Source organism: Podarcis erhardii (assembly GCF_964252035.2).
Source record: "Podarcis erhardii genome assembly, chromosome: 7".
NCBI lineage: Eukaryota > Metazoa > Chordata > Lepidosauria > Squamata > Lacertidae > Podarcis > Podarcis erhardii.
In genome coordinates this window covers 4741383-4766584 of record NC_138511.1, presented here as the reverse complement: position 1 = coordinate 4766584, position 25202 = coordinate 4741383, and the positions used below count along the sequence as shown (strand labels likewise).

Here is a 25202-nt window from a genome sequence, read left to right as displayed (position 1 = left end):
TGCTCGTGCACACAATTTCAGCCCTTCTGATTTCCATGGGTGACTTCCAAACATTTCCTAGCAATAGATTCATAGTGATTTGCTCTTGTTCTTTTAAGTTCAGACCCACCCTGTTGACTCTTCAGTGCAGTTGGCCATGCTTAACCCACTTGTGACTGCTGCCAAGCTCTGCACACTTGCATTCTGCCAATACTAACCAATCACAGGCACCATCTCTATGGGGCTGTTGGGGCCTTGAGCCCTGCAATATTTGTAGACAGGGGGCTGAGCCCTGTAATATTGAGGGGGCAGAGGAGGCCTCTTCCTGAAGTTGGGCGCTCAGTGCTGCGTGCTCCACCACCGCTGCCCCCCTGTCTACAAATGAGGCCCAGACCACCTTGAACTGTTGCTGCCTGCCAAGGCTAGGTCAAAGCCTCCGTTCCTCAGCCGCCCGCCCACCGCTGCATCTCCGCTGCCTCCGCGGCAACTCAGCCAACACCTCCACCGTGAGGTCTCCACTGAGCCCCCCTGCAGCTGCAGATGTCCTTTCGGAAGCTGGGCCACACTTCCAGAAGTACACCTGTGGCTGCCGCGGGCCTCAATGGAGGCCTTGCGGTGTAGGTGGAGGCCTTGGCCTAGTTGCCACGGTGGCAGTGGACAGCCAGCAGAGATAAGGCAGCGGGGGGTGGCGGCCGAGCGCGGAGCCCATTTTCGCACACACGTGATGGCGCAAGTGATGTCATGACATAATGGGGCATGCGTCACGGGTTGCTGCCACCAAGTCGGCGCCTCTGCAACCATTTTATTTTGGTACCTGAAATGCTGCTGTAGCCAAGATATGACATGATGCACTTGGATCAGGGACGGGGAACCTGTGGCTCCCAGATGTTCAGAGCACAACTCCCATCAGCCATAGCCAGTACAGCTGTGCTTTCATCAGCCAGAGCATCACATGGCCGCTCTGGCTGGGGGTGATGGGAAATGTAGTCCAAAACATCTGGAAGGCACCAGGCTTATGAAGCTTGCTCTAGGAACTGCTCCCCCCCCCCAGTCCCATTCCTTCATGCAACACACTCTGGGCAATGACAAACCTTGAAGGTTTGTCACCTAAACGTGGCCCTGCCTGAGCCACACTGATTTCTCAGCCCTAGAGCAGCAACCACAGCAGGCTACCAGCTGTTGTAGGCTCTTAAGGTGGTCTCCCCCCTCTATACACACTCTGAACTGGCCAGGCTCAAGTTGCTTCTCCGTTCAAGTGCAGAACCAGCCTCCTCTCCTCCCTTGCAGGTGATATCTCAGTCCATTCCCCGCCACCACCTCCCTTGGTTTACAGCTCAGACTAGGAAATGCTGTGTCCACAAATCCCGATCCCACGGGACGGTGTATCAGTTGCAGAGCTCAGCACCAGACCATTCCTGCTTCCCCCTGTGTTATTGGACACCAGCACGGAGGAAAAGCTGAAGCTGGGGTTCTTCAACTCTGAAAAACAACCCTGGGAGCATCAGCCGAGAGAGGCCAGGCTGGTCCTGAAGGCAGGAGGCCTCACTGGACCGGTGTGGCTTTTTCCTGGCATGGAGGTCACTGATGGAGAAAGCTTCACCAGCTAAAGTTCTGGGCTCAGCATGCCAGTAACAGTACTACAGGAGGGCAGGAAAAAGGAGGAGGGAGAACCCTGCTGAAAGGTATTTGATCGAGAGAAGGCAGATACAAGGTAATGACCTGCACCAGCCTTCACCAATCTGGTGCTCTCCAGCTGTTTTGGAGCACAGTTCCCATCAGCCACAGCCAACGTGGCCATGCTCCCACCAGACTCAGCATCATACGGCAGTGCTGGCGGGGGCTGGTGGGAGTTGTAGTCCCATACATTAGGAGGGCACCCAGTTAGCAAGGCCAGTGCAGAAAATACGCTGGTGGGTTCATGGAACATGCTCTCCTGAAAGCCGCAATCTGGGTTTTAGATTAGGTTTGTAAACTGCAATAAAGGTTGGTTGATTTATTTCTCAGTGACAAAACATGTTTTTGTCACTGTCAGGGATTTCCTCTCCTACTGAAAGTGTTAACTATGGATGCCTTTGCCTAGAGATCTTGCAGGATTTCAGATGTGCAAGACTGAGAATGGGAAGTATACAATTTCAAGGCCACAAATGGGGGATGGGCTTTCTCTTTAAAGTAAGAGACCTCAAGGTTGCAAACATGACAATAAAATATTAAAGGATCAGAAATCAGCAGGCAAGTCTAAAAGAAGCACAACTCATTTTGTTTTGTAACCTTGGATGGTTCCTAAGTATAGCATACTAAAGTTGTTGTTGTTGTTGTTTGAGGGTCTGATTCCAGTTTATTATTTTCTACAATTGAAGATTAGCAATTTCTGAATAAGAATATTGCGGAGTAAACTCAGCCTGCTCATCACCTGCAGTTCACAAGCAGCAGCAATATTCCCGATATATGATATAAGCATAATCTGATATGCAGATTATGCTGCTCACAGCCGTCTGAGTATGCATAATGGCTTTAGCACTCCAGCTCATGATGCATTTCCAAGAAGGCTGTGTCAGAGCTTCAAATACAGACAGCGTTTCTAAAAGGCATGTGCAAAATCCACCCAATAAATCACACTCATTTCTATGCCTGAGGTAGCAATATGGGTAAACCCAGCCAGATGGGCAGTGTATAAATAATAAATTGTTATTATTGTTATTATAACCAACATCTCCTGTTTCAGTTATGTTAAACTGTGTGGATCACAGTCACTGTTGAGCTGGGCCAGTGCGAAGTCACACTTACAGAGTGGCCGGGCAGTTTGGAGACACCACTACAGACATCTCAGCCAGGCTGTCAAAGGCTAGTTGCCGTCAGGGGTGCCAACTTGAACAAAATATGGGGAGCAGGTAAGCCCCCCCCCCCGCCTAATTGATCACCTGACATAGTGCACGCACACCATTTGAATGGCAATGCCCATCAAGTTGGGGGGAGGGGAGCTCAAATATTTTAGTATTTTTAGTACAGTTGTTTGCTATATTGAGGGCCAGCTCAAAGCATGTTGGTGCCTGAGGCAAAATACAAGATGGTGCCTTCCCTGGTGGCGAGGCAGGATCCCTCCTGGCACCTCAGTGCATCAGGCTAGCTTGGCAGGCCATGTGCCCCCCCCCCGGTCTGTCTACTTCCTGCCCCTCTGCTTCTGCCACCCAAGGTGGCTTCCTCATTCTGCTGAATGACATGGCCAGTCCTACATAGACCAGGTCTTTGTCCCAAAGCTGCTGAAGCTGGAAGATACAGGGCTACATCGCTCTGATCTCTTGCATCCCAGCTGCTGGGACGTTGGGGACATTTTCTACGGTAGACATATTATTTGACCTGGGAACAAATAGAGGTGGAGCATCATAGTTCATGATGCAGCTGGCTGCCTTTCTTTTATTTTAAAACTGGCTGTACTGTACCCCTGTTTAGTTTGACAGTAAGCTGACACAAACAGAGGACTTCAGCAAGTGAAACTATCCCCCTTGAATGTCAGAAAAAGCTTCAGCTGCCAAATGTCTGAGTGGCATGGCAACATTAAAGGCACCAGAACAGGGCCAGCTAAAAAGGTGGCAACCCCTAAGTACACTGGGCTGACTTGGACCTCCTAAGTCAGATTTGTTAGGTTGCAGCATCAGCGGGACAATCCTTTGCTAAAACAGTAGTTTAGACAGTAAATTGTATGTTTGCCACTAGAGGGAGCCAGTGACCAAACAATATGTACTTTAGGTCCTTCTTCTCTGGGTACAAATCGAAAGTGAAGTTCTTTTGAAGGAGCTTCCAGAAAGGAGTTTGCTCTGGAAGGAGCGCTGCATTCGGGTTCTTCATGGCATTCAGACAACATTGCTAAAACCCAAATGCCAGCCTGTACACCCCCCCCCCCCACAAAATTAAAGCCAGATTTCCCCTTTCTGCGGAAACAAAGAAACAAACAAACAAAAACTCTGAAAAGTAAAAACTTTTATATCTGCCATAGCAGCTGGCTGGTGGGGAGTTTTCTTAGTGCATCCTTTTGGTGGGTAATTTGTCATGTTGTTTTGCTGAGTGATCACTCTTGGCACACCCACTAAAAGCATTTGCTCCTCAGCTGACCACCATTTTGCTTCCAGTAGCCCGAACTACCCACTTACCAATTTCCACCAATTGCCAGTTTCAGGCATCCTGAATTTCAGAAGGCATGTGTGGAGTTGACCTCACAATACATGCATTTTGACTTCAGAAACCTCAACAAATTAATACAGAGTTCTTCTGCAAGACAACAGTATTACTACTACTACTATTACTACTACTTAAAACCCCCCAAAAGAAACAGATGTTGCATTTCCATTCCTTAAAAAAACCACAACACAACGCCTCTATTTTGCTGCTAAGTTTGCTGCTGCTGCACACGTGAAGATTTTTTTTAAGGTGTGCACACAAGTAGAGGAATACCTGTGCACATCCCTGGAACTGGAAGAACTATTGAAGAGTGTGGGGGAGAAAATGTTATGCAGTGTCATGTGATGGTCCATTTATGGACCGCATTTTGGTCCAAAGGCTGCCAAAGCGATAAACTGCATATTAATACAAAAGGAATATTATATGAATCAATCAAAACAATATAAAATAGCAAAACCACAAAATACCCACCTATCACACTGGATATATATTTGTGAGCTGCCTTTATGTTTCTCACGGCAGAAGCAGCTTCCCAGCATTCTCCTTCTCACTTGGAAGCTGGGCAAATTCCCACATCTCCACTCTCATCTACGAGGAAGCCCACCAACAGCCAATCACCTTTGCCCTCCCCATACCCCAAAGGGGCCCCCCAAAGGATGACTCCCCTTCTGAGCCAACCCACTTGGGACTGACCCACCATGGCAATCTGCCACTAATAGCCCCTTCCAAATAAATAGGCTTCCCTCCTGGAAGTCAGCTATAGCTGTGGCAAAATCTTGCTCTTCACAGGTTGAGTTAGCTGGCCAAATATTCTGGTTAGCGATTAAGGAGAAGGACCAGAGCAAAACGTTCCATCAAGCCCCGTTCACTGGACAGGAAACAGCAGAATGCCTGGGAAACACGTGCAAGCTCTCCTGCCAATTGCACCAGAGAAAAAGCAAATCTGAACGATCCATTTGTGATAAAGTGTCCACCAAAGGAACAGAATCCGTGTCCATCACTCCCCACCCAGCACCCAACCCTGCAGCTTCTTTGGCAGAAGAATGACAGTTGAACCGGCCATTCACTGGTAGCAGAGAAATGCCCAAGAAAACCATTCAGTCCCTGGGTGAGGCCCATCTGAACTTCAGCTCAAAAGATCACCCCAGCAGCCCACTCTCTCCATTCTGCTCTCTGGCCCTGCCTTTAACAACTGTGAAGGGTCCGCTTGGCCAAGTGGGCAGAGCTTTGCCAATTACATTTCTGTGTATTGTCCTATTCAAGTCCAGGAACAAGGGCAGCAGAGGGACAAGAAAAAGAAAAAAGAGGGGGGGCAGCTTTTACTGCCCAGGGAATTGACCCTCAAACTCTCAGAGGTCCACTTAGCTCAGTATTTTCCAGCTTGGTATTATTGTTGTTATTGTTATCCTTCTAAACCACCATGAACACAGAAGCAGCAAATACATTTAAAACAAAACTAAAACCCTAACAAGCAGTCCCTGCGGTGGAGACCAAGCCTTCCAGCTGGAAGAACAAAAATGTCTCCCGGCTGTTTCTGGAAAGTGCAGACAGTGGATGCCTTTTGCATTATCTACTCACTGACTGGCAGGCACTAGCGGAGGAATGGGGGGTGGGGGGAGCGCACCGCCCCCGGCACCATCGAGGAGGGGGTACCATCGTGCCCGCCCCTGGACACACGCTGAGCGCCACACACCTGGTATGCACACCATGCCCCCAGGACGCACACCATGCCCCCCGGGATGCACGCCAACCACACCCCCACCTGCTCTCCGCCCCCAGTGCCAGAGCATGCAGCTTCGCCACTGCTGGTAGGGTTTCAGATGGGGGCCATTCCTAGCCACACTTGGACTTGCCAGAGATTGAACCTCCTCAGCCCAGGGAGCTCTGGCCACATGACATTTCCATTTTTGATGAAATTATAGTCCAAAATTTAATTATGACTCCACCAATTGGCACTCTCAAATAGTGACATGCAGTGAATTTTTTCATAGGGGAACAGTTAGGGCCAGAAGCAACAGCTTGCGAGGGCGATGTCACGCATGTGACGATGTCGCGCACATGAGCACCACGCCTCCCTGCCTAAGCCGGACAGAAGCTTTCTGGGCTTTGGGAAGGAGGTGCCAAGCTTTAATACTTTAACACTCTAATTTAGCAGGAACGTTTTGGGGACTAGCCTAGTCTCCCTATTCCACTGACTGTACGCTACTGCTCTCAGACCTTTCTGTTAATAGCAACCTGGACATCTCTGACAAAGATCTAATTGGGCACTTATTAATGGCAGCAAGACTAACAATGCTAAACACTGGAAGGACACAACTGGACGTACTCTTTCATAGCGGAAAGTGTGGTATGTCTATATTTCTAGAGAACCAACCCCAAAATCAAGAGTTTTATGTGGCACTTTGAAGACAGACATATTTGCTTCAACTTGGAGCTCTTTTATTAGTTATGTTAATAAGGAACACAACCCACAGCATCCTCCCTCATACTATGTATAAATCTGGAATGTTTAGCATCTGTATTTATGGTTTAATACTGTATTCCCATCGTGTTCATGGCACTTACTGGAAATCTTATGCTTTCATATCTTGACATGTAAACAGTTTTCCTGGCCTTATAGCACAGTTGGTTAGTGTGTGTCGCTGATAATGCCAAGGCTGCAGGTTTGATCCCTGTATGGGACAGCTGCACATTCCTGCACTGCAGAGGGTTAGAATAGATGATCCTCAGGGTTCCTTCCAACTCTCTGATTACATTATATTCTTTGTCTCCCACTTCTAATAGAGTTTTGCTGTTAATATTATGCTGTTTTGCTGTTATTATGAAGGATGCACTGTGCGGAGCTTGCTAACCACAAGGATTTGCCTTTGTGCGAAGGTAAATAGCTATGTGTTCTATTGTTACTTAGAATCATAAAATCACAGAAAATAGAGTGGGAATAGAGTGGGAAGGGACTCTGAGGATCATCTAGTCCAGGGTTTCCCAAACTTGTCTCTCCCGCTGCAATTCCCATCATCCCTGCCCCCTGGTCCTGCTAGCTAGGGATGATGGGAGTTGTAGTCCAAAAACAGCTGGAGAGACAAGTTTGGGAAACCCTGATCTAATCCAATCCCTGCAATGCAGGAATATGCAGCTGTCCTATAAAAGGATTGAACCTGCCACCTTGGCATTATCAGCACCATGCTCTGGTCTGGTGATGGCCAAACTTGGCCCTCTAGCTGTTTTGGTACTACAACTCCAGGACCAGTGGTCAGGGATGATGGGAATTGTAGTCCCTAAACAGCTGGAGGGCCAGGTTTGGCCATCACTGCTCTAGTCCAACGAACTGAACTTGATGCCCTGCATTCGCCTTTGGAATAATTGTTACTGACTCAAACATGACAAATATTTTTATTATTCTGTACAGTCATACCTCGGGTTAAATGTGCGTTCGAGTTGTGCTCCACAGCAATCCGGAAGTAACGGAGCGTGATACTTCTGGGTTTCACTGCTTGTGCATGCGCAGACGCTCAAAATGATGTCACGTGCATGCGCAGAAGCGCCAAAATGTGACCTACGCATGCACGGACACGGGTTATGTTTGCTTCTAGATGCGAACGGGGCTCCAGAACGGATCCCGTTCGCATCTAGAGGTACCACTGTACCTAGATATTATTCTTGAAAATAAATTTAAAAATCCAAAGAGAGCAGATGCTTCCATTGCCCTCCTTACCTGATCCCTGGGGGGCAGTGCTGGAGAGGATCCACTTCACCAAGCAACATTTCATCAGAGCCTTGCGGGTGAGCCGCGGCTTCTGCCATTTCACATTCTCCTTCCTCCCGGGGGGAGTCTGGCCTGGATCACCCAGCAGGCTGCCATCTGTCTCCTTGCTGTCATCCTAAAAGAGAACAGGTACAAGAGGCCTCAGAATGGCGGTTTTCAACTCCTTCTTAGTCAAATACTCCATGTCACACGTTGTGATATCCTGAGAAGCCCCAGCCCCATACTCTCCCTACTACCAAATAACAACAACAACAACAACAACAACAACAACACCACCACCACCACCACCACCACCACCACCACCACAATTTTATACCACCCTTCTTGGTTTAAAATATAAAAACACAAAAATACATACTATTGGAACTAACAAACAGACAGACAAACAAACAAATCCTACAGAGAGAGAGAGAGAGAGAGAGAGAGAGAGAGAGTGTGTTTATGATCTTTTAATTGCATAATTAGCCAAAGGCCTGGAAAAAGAGGGATGTTTTTGCCTGTCTTTTAAACTTACATAACGACAAGCCTCCCTGGGGAGAGCATTCCACAAGAGGGAAGTCATTGTAAAAAAAGACCCCGTTCTCATGTTGTCACCCTCCAGACTTCTCATGGTGGAGGCACACGAAGCAGAGCCTCAAATGATGATAGCAGGGTCTGGGGAGAAGCGGTCCTTGATGACAAACTATGTAGAAACTGGTAATAAACTGGTAAAACACAAGGCACACCCTGCCTTTCACACTACTCACAAATTGAGACTGGATTTGTATATTCAGCCCCGAAGAATGGAAGATTCCAAGAGGCATCACAAGACTGAACTGGTCTTCCAGGCACTTCCAGACCATTGCTATTTCCCGGTGTGATTCAGTTAGGTAAAGGTAAAGCAAATTCAGGTGACGCTATTAAGTTGGTATTGGAATTAAGTCTCAGGTGGCAACACATACACACACCAAACTTTTGGCCATAAGGAAGGTGATGAGGAAAATGCACTGTAAAGTGTGGGTTAACACTGCCTTGATGCAACTCTGTATAACTGCTCCCCAAAAACCAGAATAAATGCTCAATAAAAGGTCAGTGTCTTCTATGCTTCCCACAAATTTTGTGCAAACAAATCAGAATGAGTGCTCAGTAAACCGGGTGCCTGGAAGCAGCCTATGACTGGCAGGGCGCAGGGGATGGCCAGGAGAAGAGGGGAATATGAAGCGGCTGAAGAAAGGGACTGTAAGCTTCTTGTGGAACTCTTCAAGGTGCTCGCAGAGTTCTGGCTGAAAAACCCTGCATTAAATTAACAATCAGGGGACTCTCTGGAGAGATCCAATTTTGACAGGACAACTTGGTTTTTGCATAGTTCATCTTAACTTGCAAGGGAGAAGAAGGTCTGGCAAGTGTTAGAATCATAGAATCATTGAATTGTAGAGTTGGAAGGGACCCTGAGGGTCATTTAGTCCAACCCCCTGCAGTGCACAAAACTCAGCTAAAGCATCCATGGCAGATGGCCACCCAACCTCTGCTTAAAAAGGAAGGAAAGTCCACAACCTTCCAAAGGAATCTGTTCCACTGTGAACAGCTCTTACTGTCAGAAAGTTCTTCCTGATGTTGAGTCGAAATCTCTGTTCTTGTAACTTGAAGCCATTGCTTGAGTCCTCCCCTCCAGAGCAGGAGAAAACAAGCTTGCTCCCTCTTCCATGTGACGGCCCTTGGGATATTTGAAGATGTGTTGATTTGGCAGCTCAGCTCCTGCAAACCTTATCTAGCTGATCTGACTTGCTAATACAGTACAACTGTTTCAGAAATGCATCAATAACACAAAACCAAAGAAAAGCTAAAGAAGAGGCAGTAGCTATATGCCTCAAAAACCAGTTAGCAGATCTAGTATCAGGCATTACCAGCTTAAAAAGCAGCTGGGTCATTCATTGTCTCAACTCAGATAAAAACTGGTTTGAGGGAAAACGCATCAAAGAACAATATTTCATTTTTTAAAAAAACTATAAAGCTTCGTTCTAGATGATCTGTTTATTGAGTGTTTATCTTGATTTGTTAGCACGAAGGTGCCACCCACACTTAAAGCACATGGCTTCCCCCAAACAATCCTGGGAACCATAGTTCACAGAGCTACCTTTAACAAACTATAGTTCCCATGATTCTTTGGAAAAAGCAGCGGTTTTTTTTAATGTGTTCTTAAAGTATGGTGTGGGTGTGCCCAAAGTTTGACTGAAGCATTCATTCTGATCTGTTTGTGGGGAGGTTAGACAATGTTGCATCAAGTAATTGCTGTTCCAGACTTCCTGGTACATCTTTCTTACTGAAAATTGTTTGCTTCAAGAGAGAAGTGGTTTGTTGCACAAGAGCTCCAGATCAACTTTAATTGTGCAACCTGAATATGCCGACATGTGATTAAATCGTACCCGAAAATAGCAACAGCCTGGAAGCGCCCCAAGAAGGTGAAATCCTGTAGAGCGAGTGAAAGTCTGGCCAAGCGGGAAATGAATTCAAGCTCCTGGGATCTTTACCTGCAGTTAGCTGTCCAAGTTTCTTGTTTCTTCCAGCCAAGCTGATTTCTCCCTCCCACCTACCCAGTTTTGTGTCTGGGCATGTGACTGAATCTACCACCTTTCCTTTCTGGGACCAACAATGGCCGGCTTCCTCATCCCTGACTTCTGCATGGCTATAGAAGGGTTTGGCTTCTTGGATCATGGTCTCCGCTTCCTTAAGGAAGAACTTTTGGCAAAAGATGGGCTGCACCTCACAGCAGTTGGCAAGAATGTGTTTGCTAAGCGTCTCAAGAATCTGATCAGGAGAGCTTTAAACTAGAACTTGAAGGGGAGGGTGACAACATTACAAACGACAGAAGAACACTGGGGATAATAGCCTCATTGATGCACAGGAAACTGAATTGGTGCTCCAGAAAGCTGCTAAAGGGCAAGAAACTACAAGAAGGAAGCAGCTGGAGAGAATGACCCATGGTTTAAGTTGTCTCTACACAAATACGCAGTGTATAGGAAGCAAGCAAGACAAATTGGAGCTTTTAACACAGGATGGCAAATATTACCTGATAGGCTTTACCTGGTGGGATTTGACTCATGACTGGGATGCAGGAATTGAGGGATATAACCTATTTAAAAGGAACAGACCAAACAGGAAGGGAGGAGGAGTAGCACTGTATGTAAAGGATGTGTAGAAATCTATGACCTGGAGCATGGAAAGCATGGAAAGCTGAGTGAATGGGTAAAAACTGTTGAAGAAATAAACAACAGTAACCTTACTGTGAGGGTCTGCTATAGACTGCTTGGCAATCTGCCTTCTTGGGGCCTTTTGTGGATCAGGGGAATGCTGTAGACATAGTGTATCTTGAGTTCAGTAAGGCTTTTGACAAAGTCCCCCATAATATTCCCGCGAGGAAGCTGGTAAAATGTGGGTTGAATGAGGTAACTGTTAGGTGAATTTGTAGCTGGTTGACTGACCGAATCCAAAGAGTATTCATTAATGGTTCTTCATCATCCTGGGGAAAAGTGACAAGAAGGGTACCATGGGGTTCTGTCCTGGGCCCATTGTTGTTCAACATCTTTATAAACAACTTGGATGAAGGAATTGAAGGGATGCTCATCAAATTTGCGGAAGACACCAAACTGGGAGGGGTAGCTAATGCCACAGAGGACAGATTCAGAATTCAAAATGATATTAACAGATTGGAGAACTAAGCACAAACTAACAAAATTTCAGTAGGCCCAAATGTCAGGTTCTGCACTTAGGCAGGAAGAACCAGATGCTCAAATATAGGATGGGGGGGACGACGACACCTGGCTTACTAGCAGTACGTGTGAAAAGGATCTAGAGGTCTCGGTGGACCACAAGCTTAACATGAGTCAGCAGTGTGATGCAGCAAAAACAACAAAAGATAATGCCATGCTAGGCTGCATCAACAGAAGTATAGTGTCCAGATTAGTACTGCTCTATTCTGCCTTGGTCAGACCACATCCAGAATACTGTGTCCAATTTTGGGCACCACAATTTAAGGAGGATGTTGACAAGCTGGAAGGTGTGCAGATGAGGGTGACCTAGATGATGATGAGGAACACCTGAAGGAGCCAAACCTGATGAGGAACACCTGAAGGAGCTGGGTATGTTTAGCCTGGGGAAAAGGAGACTGCGGAGTGATATGATAGCCATCTTCAAATATTCAAGGGCTGTCCCATGGAAGATGGAGCAAGCTTGTTTCTTCTGTTCTGAAGGGGAGGACCTGAGCCAATGGCTTCAAGTGACAAGAAAGGAGATTCCAATTAAACATCAGGAATAACTTTCTGACAGTAAGAGCTGCTCAACAGTGGAACGGTCTCCCTCGGGAGGTTGTAGACTCCTTCCTTGGAGGTTTTTAAGCGGAGATTGAATGGCGATCTGTCAGCTGAGATTCATGCATTGCAGGGGGTTGGACTAGGTGACCCTTGGTGTCCCTTCCACCTCTACAATTCTTTGATTCTATTATTATTGCTTGCATGCATACCATCATCATTACAGCAAAAAGAAAAGTGGAGCAAGTGGTTAATGCACCTCTGCAGCCAAGCCAACTTTCTGAGCTTCTCTTGAGATACTACATAAATTGGCCCTTTTCCTCAACAACATTCCGAACAAAGGACAGGTTTGGCTTGGCTTCTGTTCTGCTAAGGTGACTACTCTGCCAAAGGGCAGCAAATCCTCACCCCACCCTGTTGCAAGCTGGCTACTGTAGATGCTTCCCTCCCCTCATGCACACCTTGTTTAAAAATAGGCCACGGTGCTGCCGCCGATGTGTTCTGGATTCTAGCCTGCCTGGCTGCAGAGACACAGCAGATGATTCAACCCTCTGAAGTGGTTTTGTGTTCAGCTAAAGCATCTTTAATAGCTGGAGAGCAAGCCTAGCTTTTGGAGAAGTGGGGGAAGCTGTGCATCATTTTCTGAAAAGCACTTTTAACATGTAGATGCCATTTTAGGTCTGGCTTATGTTACCTCCTTTAAATTCAGATTCCATGTTCCCACTCCAGTTAGCTCATTTTTGCTTCTGGATTTTGCCTCCGGGTCACAGGGACACAGGCAGCTGTATTATTTCAACAAAACTTTTCAGACTATGACTTGCATTAAAACATTTACTCATTTATTGAACTTCTTAAATTAGGTTGTAACTTAGGTCTTAAGGGGTCATAATGCTTGGTGACAGTCAGCTCCCCAAGGCAGCGAGTTAACATTTGTTATGAAGAGCAGGAAACCCTTAAATCCCCTCTCCCACCCCCGGAAATGTAAAACTTGATGTAATATAAACCTTTGCCAACTTGATGTCCTCCAGATGTTTTGAACTACAACTCCCATCAGCCCCAGCCTGCACATTGTAGTCCAAGACAATTGGCAGTCGCCAAGTTGGTTCAGGCTGTCTTGTTGGCATGTTATGCAAAAAAGCCCTCTGGGCACGGTTTGATGTTTCTATGCCAACAAAATGTATTCAATGTAGGTTTTAGCAGAAACAGTGGATCATCCTACATTCCTTCTTAAAACAGGAAGACATAAGGAAAAAAATGATTTGAGATTGGCGAGAACAACAAAGTGCAGTACAGTAGCACCTCAGTTCTCAAACATAATCTGTTCCGGAAGACTGTTCGACTTCTTAAATGTTCGAAAACCGAGGCGCAAAGGTCTGGCTACAACTGAAAAACTGAAAAACACGCAGCGGAAGCTGTTCGACTTCTGAGGCGCATTTGAAAACGGAAGCAATTACTACCAGTTTTTCAGCATTCGGAAACCGAAACTTTCGGTTTCCAAGACGCTCAAAAACTGAGGTACCACTGTATTAACATGTTCTATTTTTACAAGAAGCAGCTTCAGAACATAGACCAGCAAATGTTTGTCCAACTGCAGGTGACAATGAACTAAGAAGTACATATAACTGACCAGGTAAACAGGTCATTATATTCTATCTATCTTTTTGCTGGATCCTTCTCTCTGTGTGCATCAATAATTCAGACAAGCATCTCCCCCTTTTGTTTTCGGCATTCGCAGGCTGTTCATTATTTATTGGTGTCGGCCTTGTTGCCACCGGCTGGCACACCTGTTTCAAAAGCCAGCGGCACAGGAAGATCAAGCCGCTCTTTGAAGGAGGCCCATTCCGCAAAGAGCCACAGAGTCTCCAACAATCCCAAAAATAGTTCTGTCACAAGACAGTATTTGGTCATGAGTGGCAAGCAGGGACCATAGCCAGCCTTAGAGCTCAAGGGGCAGGGCACCATAAAGGGAGGGGGGTAGTTCATCCCTATGTACATATTTATGTTTTACTTGTATTCATTAAGGCTATAATTAATGATGAGAATGGCCATCATTATAACTGTTACCTGCACAGGCATTGCAGCAGAGCTAGGCCAGGATGCCAGAGCAAACCATTCTCCTACTTCCTCTCCTATTTTCTTTGTCTTCATCCTTCCATCTACCCAGCCTCTGGCTGCCTTTCCTGTCCCCTCCCTTTTCTCTTCCTTATCCTCCCTCAGCTCAATTCATTTTCTTGTTCCCTCCATCCTGCTCCAACTTATCCTTCCTTTTTATATTTCACTACTTTTTTTTGCTCCCCATCCTCCATTAATTCACTTCTCTTCCATTTCTCCCTTTCCCCCTTCTCTCCAGCCACTGTCCCTTCTCTCTGTGATCCAAATCCTCCAACCAGCAAAACTACAAGTGCTTTACTCTCCTCTCCCACCTCCCCAAGAAGTCTGTGTATTTACGCAATTTTAAATTGATGGGAGTATTAGTGCAAAACATCTGTAGGGCACCAGGTTGGGGAAGTCAGTTCTAGAGGGTTCTAACCAGGTGTTCGTTACCTGGCCTGAAATGCCCAGTGTTCCCTCATCCAACTGCTACCTTTGTTGGCATGAGGAACAGGGAAGTAATTCAGAAGTCATGAGCCAGGAAAAATCAACCAATCAAGGCAGGGCTTCAGGGAGCTCTGAAGTCCCACTCAGCCAGGAGTCTGCACTCAGCGGCTCAGTGTGAATTATTGTTCAGGGCTTATCTCCTTCTAATCAGCCTCTGTGAGAGTCAGACAGGTATACCAATTCCCTCCCTGCATTGAGGAACAGTTGAAGGAGCTGGGTATGTTTAGCTTAGAAAAGAGAAGATTAAGAGGAGATATGATAGCCTTCTTCAAATATTCAAGGGCTGTCACCTGAAAGATGGAGCAAGCTTGTTTTCTTCTGTTCTGGAGGGGAGGACTCAAGTTACAAGAAAGGAGATTTTGACTAAACATCAGGAATAACTTTCTGACAGTAAGAGCTGTTCAAGAGTGGAACGGTCTCCCTCAGGAGGCTGTGGACTCTCCTTCCTTGGAGGTCTTTAAGCAGAGCTTGGGTGGCCATCTGTCATGGATGCTCTAGCTGAGATTCCTGCATTGCAGGGGGCTGGACTAGATGACCCAGAGTCCCTTCCAACTCTATGATTCTATGTGTAAACTCTAAACAAATCCATAGTGGAGTCCCTTAGACTGTTGGATAGCATCTTGTAGGCCTCCTTCCAGAAACTCCTGCAGCCAAGCTGGTGTCAAATGTATTGCTCTGTTTTCATTTGGACCACATCAGCAAGGGCGAGAGGAGGATATTGTCTTCTGGGCAGCCCAGGACCTCCATACACACTACCCAGGACTGCACCTACCGTACTTTAGTGCTGGCAACACAGCGGTTTAACTTCACCCCTGGAGGTGCACTCCATTGTCTCTCAAGACAGACAGATGCTAACAACAACTGCTACTGGGTATTTGCGCACATGAGGCTTAATATGTGTTTGATGCCTCTTTCACCCACGGTGCTTGTTGATCATCCTGAATAAGAACCTAGGAAGCTGCCTTATACCAAGTCTGGCCATTGGCCCATCTAACTCAGTATGATCTACACTGACCGGCAGTGGCTCTTCAGAGCTGCAGGCAGGGAAAACTGCCAGCCCTACCTGGAGATGGCAGGGATTGAAACTGGACCTTCCGCTTGCAAAGCAGAGGCTCTGCTCTTGTTGTGGGAACAGGCATTCTGGACCTGTGTAAGTTTTTATGGGCTTGCCTTTCAAGCCAATCTAAGCAAAAAACACTTCATCCCTCCTGTCTGAGGATGCCCAAGGGTTTGTGCAAATGCATCTCCAGCCACTGCCCTCTCAAGCTGGAAAAACTTCCATGATCTGCTGAGAGCTGGATTACCAGTTTCTAACATCTTTTGTGCAAGTCTACCATATGTTCCGTGGGCAATTGTTCTCAGTTACTTTTTGGCTGCCTTGCAGTAAGAGAGAGGTGAATCTGTCCTTTTCAGTTTCTCTCAGTTTCTAATTTTCCCAATCTTAAATCCAGTTCTCCAGATTTCTATATCAATTTGTATTAGTTATCATGAAAATTCATTAGCATTTTAGTGCAAATTTATCCTAAAGCGTTAGTTTTTACATGCAATTTTCCCTAATATATTTTCCCTAAAATAATGTGTTTTTATCTGCTATTTTCATTAATATATGCATTTATATGCACACCTTCCCCTAGTACATGCATTTTTGCATACATTTCTTGGCTGGGAGAACAGCTCTGCAAAAATCAGATAAGTGTGAATTTTGAAGGTTGATTTGTATATTGTTTCAGGAAGTGCAAATTAGGTAGGTTCACTTTTAAATGCAAACTCAATTATTTTTTCCTGTATTATAATTGCAATTGACATAAAAATGAGGGGGGGAGGTCATTCCCAATTTTCAGCTTTGTGCTTTTGTTTAGTGCAAACTCTTGAACCAGTGAATCCGTGGTCTTTCTCTGGGTCATCATTTCACACTCTGAGTTGCTACCAACACAAGTGTGCACTTAACAGGCTCTACAGACAATCCAGGTTCCCTGACAAGCACATCCCTGTGACACATGCAAACATATTATTTGCTCCATTCATACTTTATGCTTTTAAACGTACACCTAAAGCAGATAATGGGTGAAGGGTCTTCATTGCTTGTCTTCTTCTGCCATGATGCTCATGTTCTGCCTGCACTGTCAGAGACAACAAGCCTCTGAACACCAGTTGCTGGGAACTGGAAAGGTGGGGTGTAGTTGGGCTCATGTAGCTTATGGGCTTCCCCTTGGGGCATCTAGTTGGCTGTGGTCCAGCTGAGCTCTTCTTACGAAGTCAGTGTAATCTCATGGGCTATTGCATTCATCCCTTGTAACCTCCTCTCCCTTCTCCTGATGTCTTCCTCTTCATTCACCCCTTTGTGTAATTTTAGACTAGCATAAATTTAGTGAAGGCAAGGACCTGTTTTACTTGTTTGCTTATGTCGTTCTGTAAATAATATCCTAAAGGCTCTCAATGGCCACTAGCCATGCTGGCTATGCTCTACGTCCAGTGCTGGAGGCTGAATGTCTCCGAATACCAGCTGCTGGGAATCACAAATAGGGAGAGTGCAGTTGTGCTCATGTCTTGTTTGGGAGCCTTCCTACTAGGGCATTTGGTTGGCCGCTGTGATGGCAGGATGCTGGACCAGAGAGATGCTTTTCCTGATACAGCAGCCAGGCTCTTCTTATGTCCCCCCCCCCTCCTCTCTCTCATCTGTGCTGCCTGAAAGAGAGGTTGTCCTCCCCCTCAGCAGAAAAAGTGGGGGTCAGTTGGCATAGCAGCTGCTTCAGCTGGCAGCTGCTCTTTGAGATAAGAAAGGCATCAGTCACTGAAGCTGGCATTGGGTTCACCCAAGAGGACTGTGTGGCATAAGAAGAAGGAGACAAACGGAGAAGGAGATAGAGGAATGGTGGGGTCAGAGGCTAATAGGAAACTCTGGAGTCCAATGTGGGGGGAAGCAAGAATAGTTTGAGCAAAGGGAAGGGGGAGAAATTTCAGATTTGGGGGGAGAAGCCAAGTCTCACTGCCAGCCTTTCCCAACCTTGCGCCCTCCGCTTGTTTTGGACTACAACTCCCGTCAGCCCCAGTCAGCATGTAGATTTGAGATGGCTGATATGGGTTCTTCCACTGCACAAAGAGTGTTACAACTTCTCGTTCAGGGATGGAGAACTTTTGGGCCTCCAGATGTTGCTCACAGCATTCCTGACCATTGGCCATGTAAACTGGAGCTGGTGGAAGCTGGACTCTAAAAACATCTGGAGGGACACAGGTTCCACAACCTAGGTTCATTCTTGCAACAGCCCTATGAAACAGGTTGCTATTATTCAGATTCTACACATGGGGAAACAAGTCTGAGAAAGGTTGCTTGTGGTCACCCAGATAACCTGTAGCCAAAACAGTAAGAAATGATCCTTAGAACTTATGTATCTATTTGTATAATTTTTGTAAGGAAACCCTGGATTATGATTATCCACATGTTACAGATGGTGTTGTAGGAATGTCGCTTAAAGTGAAGGATGCTTGGTCTAAGAACACAAAACAAGTCTGTGGCTGAGTTGAGATATTCAGCCTGGGACTTCCGGGATAGCGCGAACGGGTAATGGCGGATTCCCTCCGAGTTCTGGAGGGAATCGGCTCCGTTAAGGACGGGTCTTGCCGTGCCGGCGACACGGGGACCCTCAGAAACCGCAGGCGCTGAAGCCTGCGGACATGGAGACTCGGTGGGCACCTTAAGCGCCCTCCCCGACCCGCGAAGAGCCTTTTTAAAGGCTACGGAGGGGACCGGAGAGTGGCGTGGAGCTGAGAGTCGATCGCTGCCTTGGCGGAGCGAAGCCGCGAGCCATGACCGGAGAGCGCTATCTTTCTTCCTGAAATTTGGACTGAAAAAACAACTTGTGAGTAGAAGGAAATTTTGGCACTAAAAGTTTTATTATTGAATTCGAGTACGAGCGGGGGATGTGTTAAAAAGGAAGTCCACACTCCCCCCCCCACCAAAAGACTCAAAGTAAGGAGAGGAGCACTAAGTCGGAAAGACTCTGGTGCTGAAAGGAAAAAGAACACTTTCATAAATTGGTTGAAAAAGTTATTTGTGCTGGAGTGAAGAGAGGGGAATCTCAGAGGTTTTGCTTTTTGGCGGACCCCCCCCCCCGAACCCGGGCAGTGCCCTGCTTGGGAACCCGAGAGAAAAAAACAAGGCGTTTGACAGCTGTCAAAAGAGCTGTCAAACGGACGTCAGCTTGGAAATTGTGTTAAAATTGTGTTACAACTATATTGTTGGGACTAAAAGTGTTACATCGAATTGACTGGAAACAAACTAATTTTGAATAACAAAGTAACGAACTGTTGGAAAAGAACTATGATGGAAATCCCCCTAGAGGGAACTAAAGACATTGCAATGGCTGCGGAAGGAAAACTACTGGCAGAGATAAAAAAAATGTTTTCTCTGGTGGGAGCTCTGCAAGAGCAGAGCTTAGCCATGAGAGAACAACTGATGACCTTCAATCTTAAACTAAACAACTCTGTTGGTGGAGCTAACCGGATGGAAAAAGAATCTGCAGCTGTAGAAAAAGAGACAACTTTAGAACTGGGGGAAAAAGAAGAAAAAGAAGAAGGAGTTCAGGAGGAAGAGAGTAATCAAATATCTGTAACTTTTGGGAGGAAAAGAAGTGAAAAAGACAACCAATGGATTACAAATCTGCAAAGAGAGAGAAAGATGGAAGTCCCTGGAACAACTGAAACATTAAGCTACGAAAGAACGAACAAGTATGATGGAGACTTCTTCTTTAAGCTGCAACATGGGAGATTTGTTGATCCTGGACAAAGACTGTTTTTGTTTGAAAAATATGAGGAACTGGTGACAGAATTCCTTCGAGAAGAGAAGATCAATAAAAAGGACTATAAACAAAACTGCTGGAGAGTGACTAACTGGGGCCTAAGGGCCTCTGATGTGAGAAATCCGGGTTAAATTTGTCTTTTTTTTTTTTTTTCTTTTGGACATTAATGCGGGAAGGGGCAAAAACCGGGACAGAGGGGGAGGGGAGTGTAGGGTGGTAAAAGTCTGGGGTTTAGAATAGAAATATTATTGTTTTTTTGATTTAATATAAAGAGCAAGGAATTTATGGGAGAGAAATTAGGCCGACCTTAGAGAAACAACTTAATGTGTATAATGGATTTAAAGTAAAAATGGATAAAGGATAAACTATAAGAAAAGATATGAATAATATTTAAGAGATTTGAACAAATAACTTGCTGAGATATTTAATGAAATGGGAAGGTGGTTGGGGGGGTGGGGGGAAGTCACGGAAAGAGGGTAATGATTGTAAGGGTATGAAACTACAGATATTCTGTTTTGTGTTTTGTGTTTATGATATATGTCTGTGTTTGTTTAAAAAATTTTTTTTGAAAATCCAATAAAAATATTTTTTTTTTTTTTTTTAAAAAAAGAGATATTCAGCCTGGGACTTAGTCCTGTAATCGACCAGCTGATTCAAGTAGTGCAGGAATCGAGGTCTTCAAGCTCCAGTCTTTAGCCCACCCCACCCCCCCATCTCTGGATGACTTGTGGGGTGGGGGAGGTTGGGTTTTGATGTGGTGTTTTCTTATGGATATGCCAAGATTGCAAGCCACTGTGGCTCAACCCACTTCACTCTCTGAAGGCCTTCTAAGATATCATGATGAGCAGCCATAGTGAAACAGATGGAAGGGATCCCAAGAGCCCTTTTGTCCAACTCCCTGCAGTGCAGGAATCACTTGATTGGAACAGCCTCAGAAGCAAGTTCACACATGCAGGCTCTCCCCTCGATGAGAGCACTGTGATGCACTTGTGGTGAAATGGCTGTCACAGGTCAAAATGCCACAGACAGAATTGGGGGCATGGCATGTAGGTACTTCCAAGACTCAGGGCACAATTGCCTCTGATCATGTTATGATGGTGGATGGCTCAGGTCTCAACTGTGATTTGCAGGGAGCTCAGACATCTTGTCAGCAAAGAAAACAATATGATTAAAAGTGGTGGGGAAGGGCAGGAAATCTGAGAGTGGGACCCCTGGTAACAGCCCTGGATAGAATTCTTTTTCACATTCCCTTTTCATTGAAATGAATGCAACTTATATTATGCAAATAGTTACAAAACTTATGCAACTGACATTAAATAGTGGACAGTGAGACGAATAACATACAATTTGGGAGAAACCAAACTGCAGCAGAACAGAGACAGCACTGATTGTAACCGATACAGGTGAGAACAGCCTTCTTACAACCTTAGTCCCCAACTCCAGAATCTCCTGGGCAGACTGTTCATAGGGGCTCTTGTCATGGGAAAAGATGCTCAGACAAATGATACTGCACAGACTAACTGGAAGAGATTTTGAGAACAAGCTAAGAGGGGAGTGAAGGCGATAAAAAAGAGGGACATACCCAGGGGTGGAATAGGGCTAGCACTGCAGCACAGCCGACAGTCAGCATACACAAAATGGTCACTGAAACTGGGAGGTGGTGCAGCAGTTGCTCTGAGCCCTAACTCTCAGGTGGCAGCCCCATGCACAGTCCATCAAACTCCGTGGAACTTACTTACCGCTAACATGCAAGGCCTGGGCTAAATTATGCCCCAGAATGAAACCTCAACTGTCTTCCTTTACTGCCAGCAGCTCTCTGGGATTTCAGGTGGGGTCTCTCCCAACCCTATCTGAAGATGACAAGGACTAAACCTGGGAAGACCTGCATTCTAAACAGGTGGTCTACCTCTGAGCCATAACTCTTCCTCCAATAGGAACACAGGAAACTGACTTATACCAAGTCAGATGATTGGCCCAGCTAGCTCAATACTGTCAACACTGTTTGGCAGTGGCTCTTGGGGGTTTCAGACAGCCCCCCTCCCCACTTCTCCCTGCCTGTGGCCACTGGAGATTGAACATAAGACCTTCTGAAGGCAAACAGGTGCTCTGCGGCTGAGCTGCAGCCAAAATATAGGCAGCATTTTTAGAGCATCTTTTGTGTGTTCAAAGCCCCTTCAGCGACATTATCTCAGTCATTTTTACAACAACCCTGCAAGGTGAGTCAGTGACTGTAATTATCCCCCCCCCCCCAATTGAGGGGCAGAGGCTGAGAGCAGTGGCTTTGTAGCACACAGCTGCCCAGTGGCAGGGGTTAAGGTGAGAAGCAGCTCACACTCTTAGGCAACACCAACTTGTTGCTCACATGCTGCCTTGGCAGATTGCATGGGAGACGGGTCAGAACTGGGGAATTAAGGTCAATGGTGATGATGATAATGTGAAGAGGAGAAAAAGTCTCCTCTGTGGAAAACAAGGAAAGACTGCATGCCAAGTGACCTCAAAAAACCCAAGGAGGCCACTCTGACTTCCAGGCTCCTCTGACAGGCTCCTGTCACTCCAGGCTTGCTCCAGAGTTGCCCATTTCGCCAGCTACTTGGCAAGAAAGGGCCAGTTTTGACCTCTTCTTGTCACATTCTGAGTGATTTCCTGTAGTGGAATAATTGTGGGAATGCTCCATTTTAGGCACAGAAAGACCCACTTTCCCTCCCTAGGAAATTTATGTGAACAGTACCAGATTCCTGCCAGCTGCTGCGCATGTGGGGAGCAGGGTGGGGAGCTAGTGTGGCATGATGGTTAGAGTGCTGGGAGACCAGGGTTCAAATCCCCGCTCAGCTGTGAAGCTCACTGGGTGACCTTGGGCCAGTCTCTCTCTCTCTCTCTCTCTCTCTCTCTCTCTCTCTCTCTCTCTGCCTAACCTACTTCACAAGGTTGTTGTGAGGATAAAATGGGGAGGAGCACCATGGGCACCACCTTGAGTTCCTTGGGAGAAAAGATTCTCTGCAGCAGGGTACTGTCATAATTGACTCAAAATCTTTTGAGGGAAAGGCTGTAGAAGAAGAATAGCAGAAGAACACCTGCTTTGCAGGCAAAAGGTCCTGGGTTCAACCTCTGGCTTCTCCAGGAAGAGCTGGGAATTCCCCCCACTCAGAGAACCCGGAGAGGTGTTGCCGGTCAGTCTTGGCAATTCTGAGCTGTGTCTGACTTGGTATAAGCACGCTTCCTTGGCTCCTGTGCTCCTGTTTTTGCTTTGCTTTTTAATTTTAATTTTCTTCTTAAAAACAAAATGCAGATGATCTGGCTGCTTTGCCTTAATTTGGGGAAGTGGTAGGTCTGGAGAGTGGATGGAAAAGATGGCAATTAAAGATGGTGAGGGGGGGAAAGGCAGGGGGGAGAATGCTAGAAAAATCCCTATATAAGCTGAGTGTGCAGTGGACTTTGCAGTGCAGGCAGGAGTGGGAAGCCTCAGCTGCCAGCCCCAAAATGCCCCGCTTCAACCTTCCAGGCTTTCGTTGGATCCCTGGTGGATGCATGTCCTTAAATGAATACCGACTATAACAACACTTTTCAGCGTTCTCAACTGTTCAAAGCCCAAGTCCATGTGCATTATTTCAGTGATCTTTGCAACAACCCTGTAGGATAGGACAGTCCTCTTATTATCAGATGGCTGCAAGAGGCCACCTTGTGAGCCAGAGACCAGATTCAAACCTAGACTTGCCTAACTTATGGCCCCTTCACTCAGCAGCCAGTCCTGGAAACAGGAGCTCCTGTCGTAGAGAATTATGGAACTGTAGAGTTGGGAGGGACGCTGAGGGTCATCTATCCAACCCCCTGCAATGCAGGAATCTCAAAACAGGTCCCCCTTGCAAATTGAAACCAGACCCTGCTTAGCTTTGCAAATGTGCTAGCAGTTTTATTGCTGCACCACTAGTGCCCTTGTTGCACCCTGGTCTGCCTTTGCAGACCCACCCGAACCTGTTCTGATGGGGGGCTGACACCCCCACCCCGCCTAGAGCACTTTAAAGGGGGCAATCACAAAGCAGCAAGTTTGGAGATCGCTGAGCAGGCTAAGAAACTCCCTCGCTGACCTTCTATTTTCTCCCTCCTCCACCCTCCTAAGCTACCTTGCAGGATTGTTGTAAGGCTGAAACGAAACCCGACTGTGGTCTCAACATCAGAAGTGCGGAGAAGCACTTTAAAAGCAGCAACAGCAACAGTTCCCAGAACCCGCTTCCTTCTCCCACTTTGGGCTCCGCTTCCGGCGCCCCCAAAGGATGGGGGGGCTGCCACCCCGGAGACAAACTTTCCCTTCCGCCTCCCACCCCGAGGGGCACCCGGACGCGCCCCCCCCCCGGACCCCCTTACCTGCATGGCGGGCTTGGCGGAGCTTCCGTGGGGCGGCGGCGGCGGCAAGAGGACGCGGTGGCGGAGCTGGCCGTGATGTAACGCGCTGGGCACCGGCGGCGGCGGCGGCGGAGCGCGGCTCGTCCCCTCCCAAGCCGGCAGCTGAGCCGATGCCGAGCGAACCCCCCCCGCCTGCCTGCGTTAACTCCCTCGGCTCCTCGGCCCCGCAACGCCCCCGCCCCGGGCGAGCGGGAGGGGCGGGCAGGTGGCTCCTGGGCAGCGAGCCAGAGCCCAGCGCCCCGCTCTCTCAGCCTCCTGCCTCTCGGGGGTTGCCAACTTCCCTTCGCCCACCCCGCTCCTGTGCCTTCTCACCGATTCCTTGAAGGAGGGAGGCGGGAGGCGATGGCGGGGCCGAGGGGTGAGGAAGGCCGCCTCTGCCCAAATGCCCTCCCCCCTAAAGAGTTGGGTTCTGTCTGTGCATCTGGGTCGTAGTTGGCAGCCCCTGGCACTGCCGGAGATTCCCCTTGGTCCTTGTCATCCCCATTCTGCTGCGGCCGCCGGAGCCATTTCTCATCCCATCTTTGCCCAACTACTTTGATGGGAACAGGAGTTTGGATGAACTTGCAATGGATGCCTACTGATATTTCTATTTCTAATTAAATGATGTCGGAGACGGAGCTTAGCTGGACTCTGCTGGGACTCAGCCTTAGAACAGCCTTTTCCAATTGCCACCAGGCAGTCATACAGTGCTGAGGCTGGCAGTCCAAAACAGCTGGAAAGCACCAGGCTGGGGGAGGCAGTCCTAGAGCCTGCTTCCTCTGTCTCTCCCTGTCCTGAGCACCTTCACACCAAGAGCTCAGCACAGGGAGAAGCCAACCTGCTTGTGGGTTTCAAGTGCCAGCGAAACATGCCTCAAGGGCCACACGTAGCACCAGCCATCTCAGGCTCATGTGCCAAGAAAAGCCGGCATTAGGAGTCTGACATAATGAGTATTTTCCAGTGGCTGGAAATTATAGAGCCTAACCATCTCTGGGTTGCAGGGGGTTGGACTAGATGACTTGGGATCCCTTCCAGCTCTACAATTCTGTGATCTCAGCTGAATAAATAGCAATACAAAGCATCCATAAAATGAACTGATTCCTAAGTGGAGGCCCTTTGCAAAGGCATATACAGTATCTGCATCCAGTACCTTATCTGAGCCTTTCCCCCTCCTCCGCTCACTCACATAGCCTGCTTATCTGTGGTGCCACCGTCTACTCCCTTTTCTACTGA

At 47.2% G+C, this 25202-nt stretch overlaps 1 protein-coding gene across 2 annotated transcripts in view; it reads right to left on the bottom strand.

Annotated features, from left to right (window-relative positions):
- Nucleotides 1-25202, bottom strand: part of KCNIP3 (potassium voltage-gated channel interacting protein 3) — a 118675-nt gene that overhangs the window by 82474 nt on the left and 10999 nt on the right. The window contains exons 1-2 of one of the 2 annotated variants that reach the window (XM_081870067.1): nt 23952-24114; nt 7865-8030 (exon numbers count right to left, since the gene is read on the bottom strand). In XM_081870067.1, the coding sequence (XP_081726193.1) occupies nt 7865-8030; nt 23952-23957 (172 nt within the window). In that variant the 5' untranslated portion in view covers nt 23958-24114. Of the gene's footprint in view, nt 1-7864; nt 8031-23951; nt 24115-25202 lie in introns of those variants that run through there. The other variant, XM_081870066.1, reaches the window with a different exon arrangement.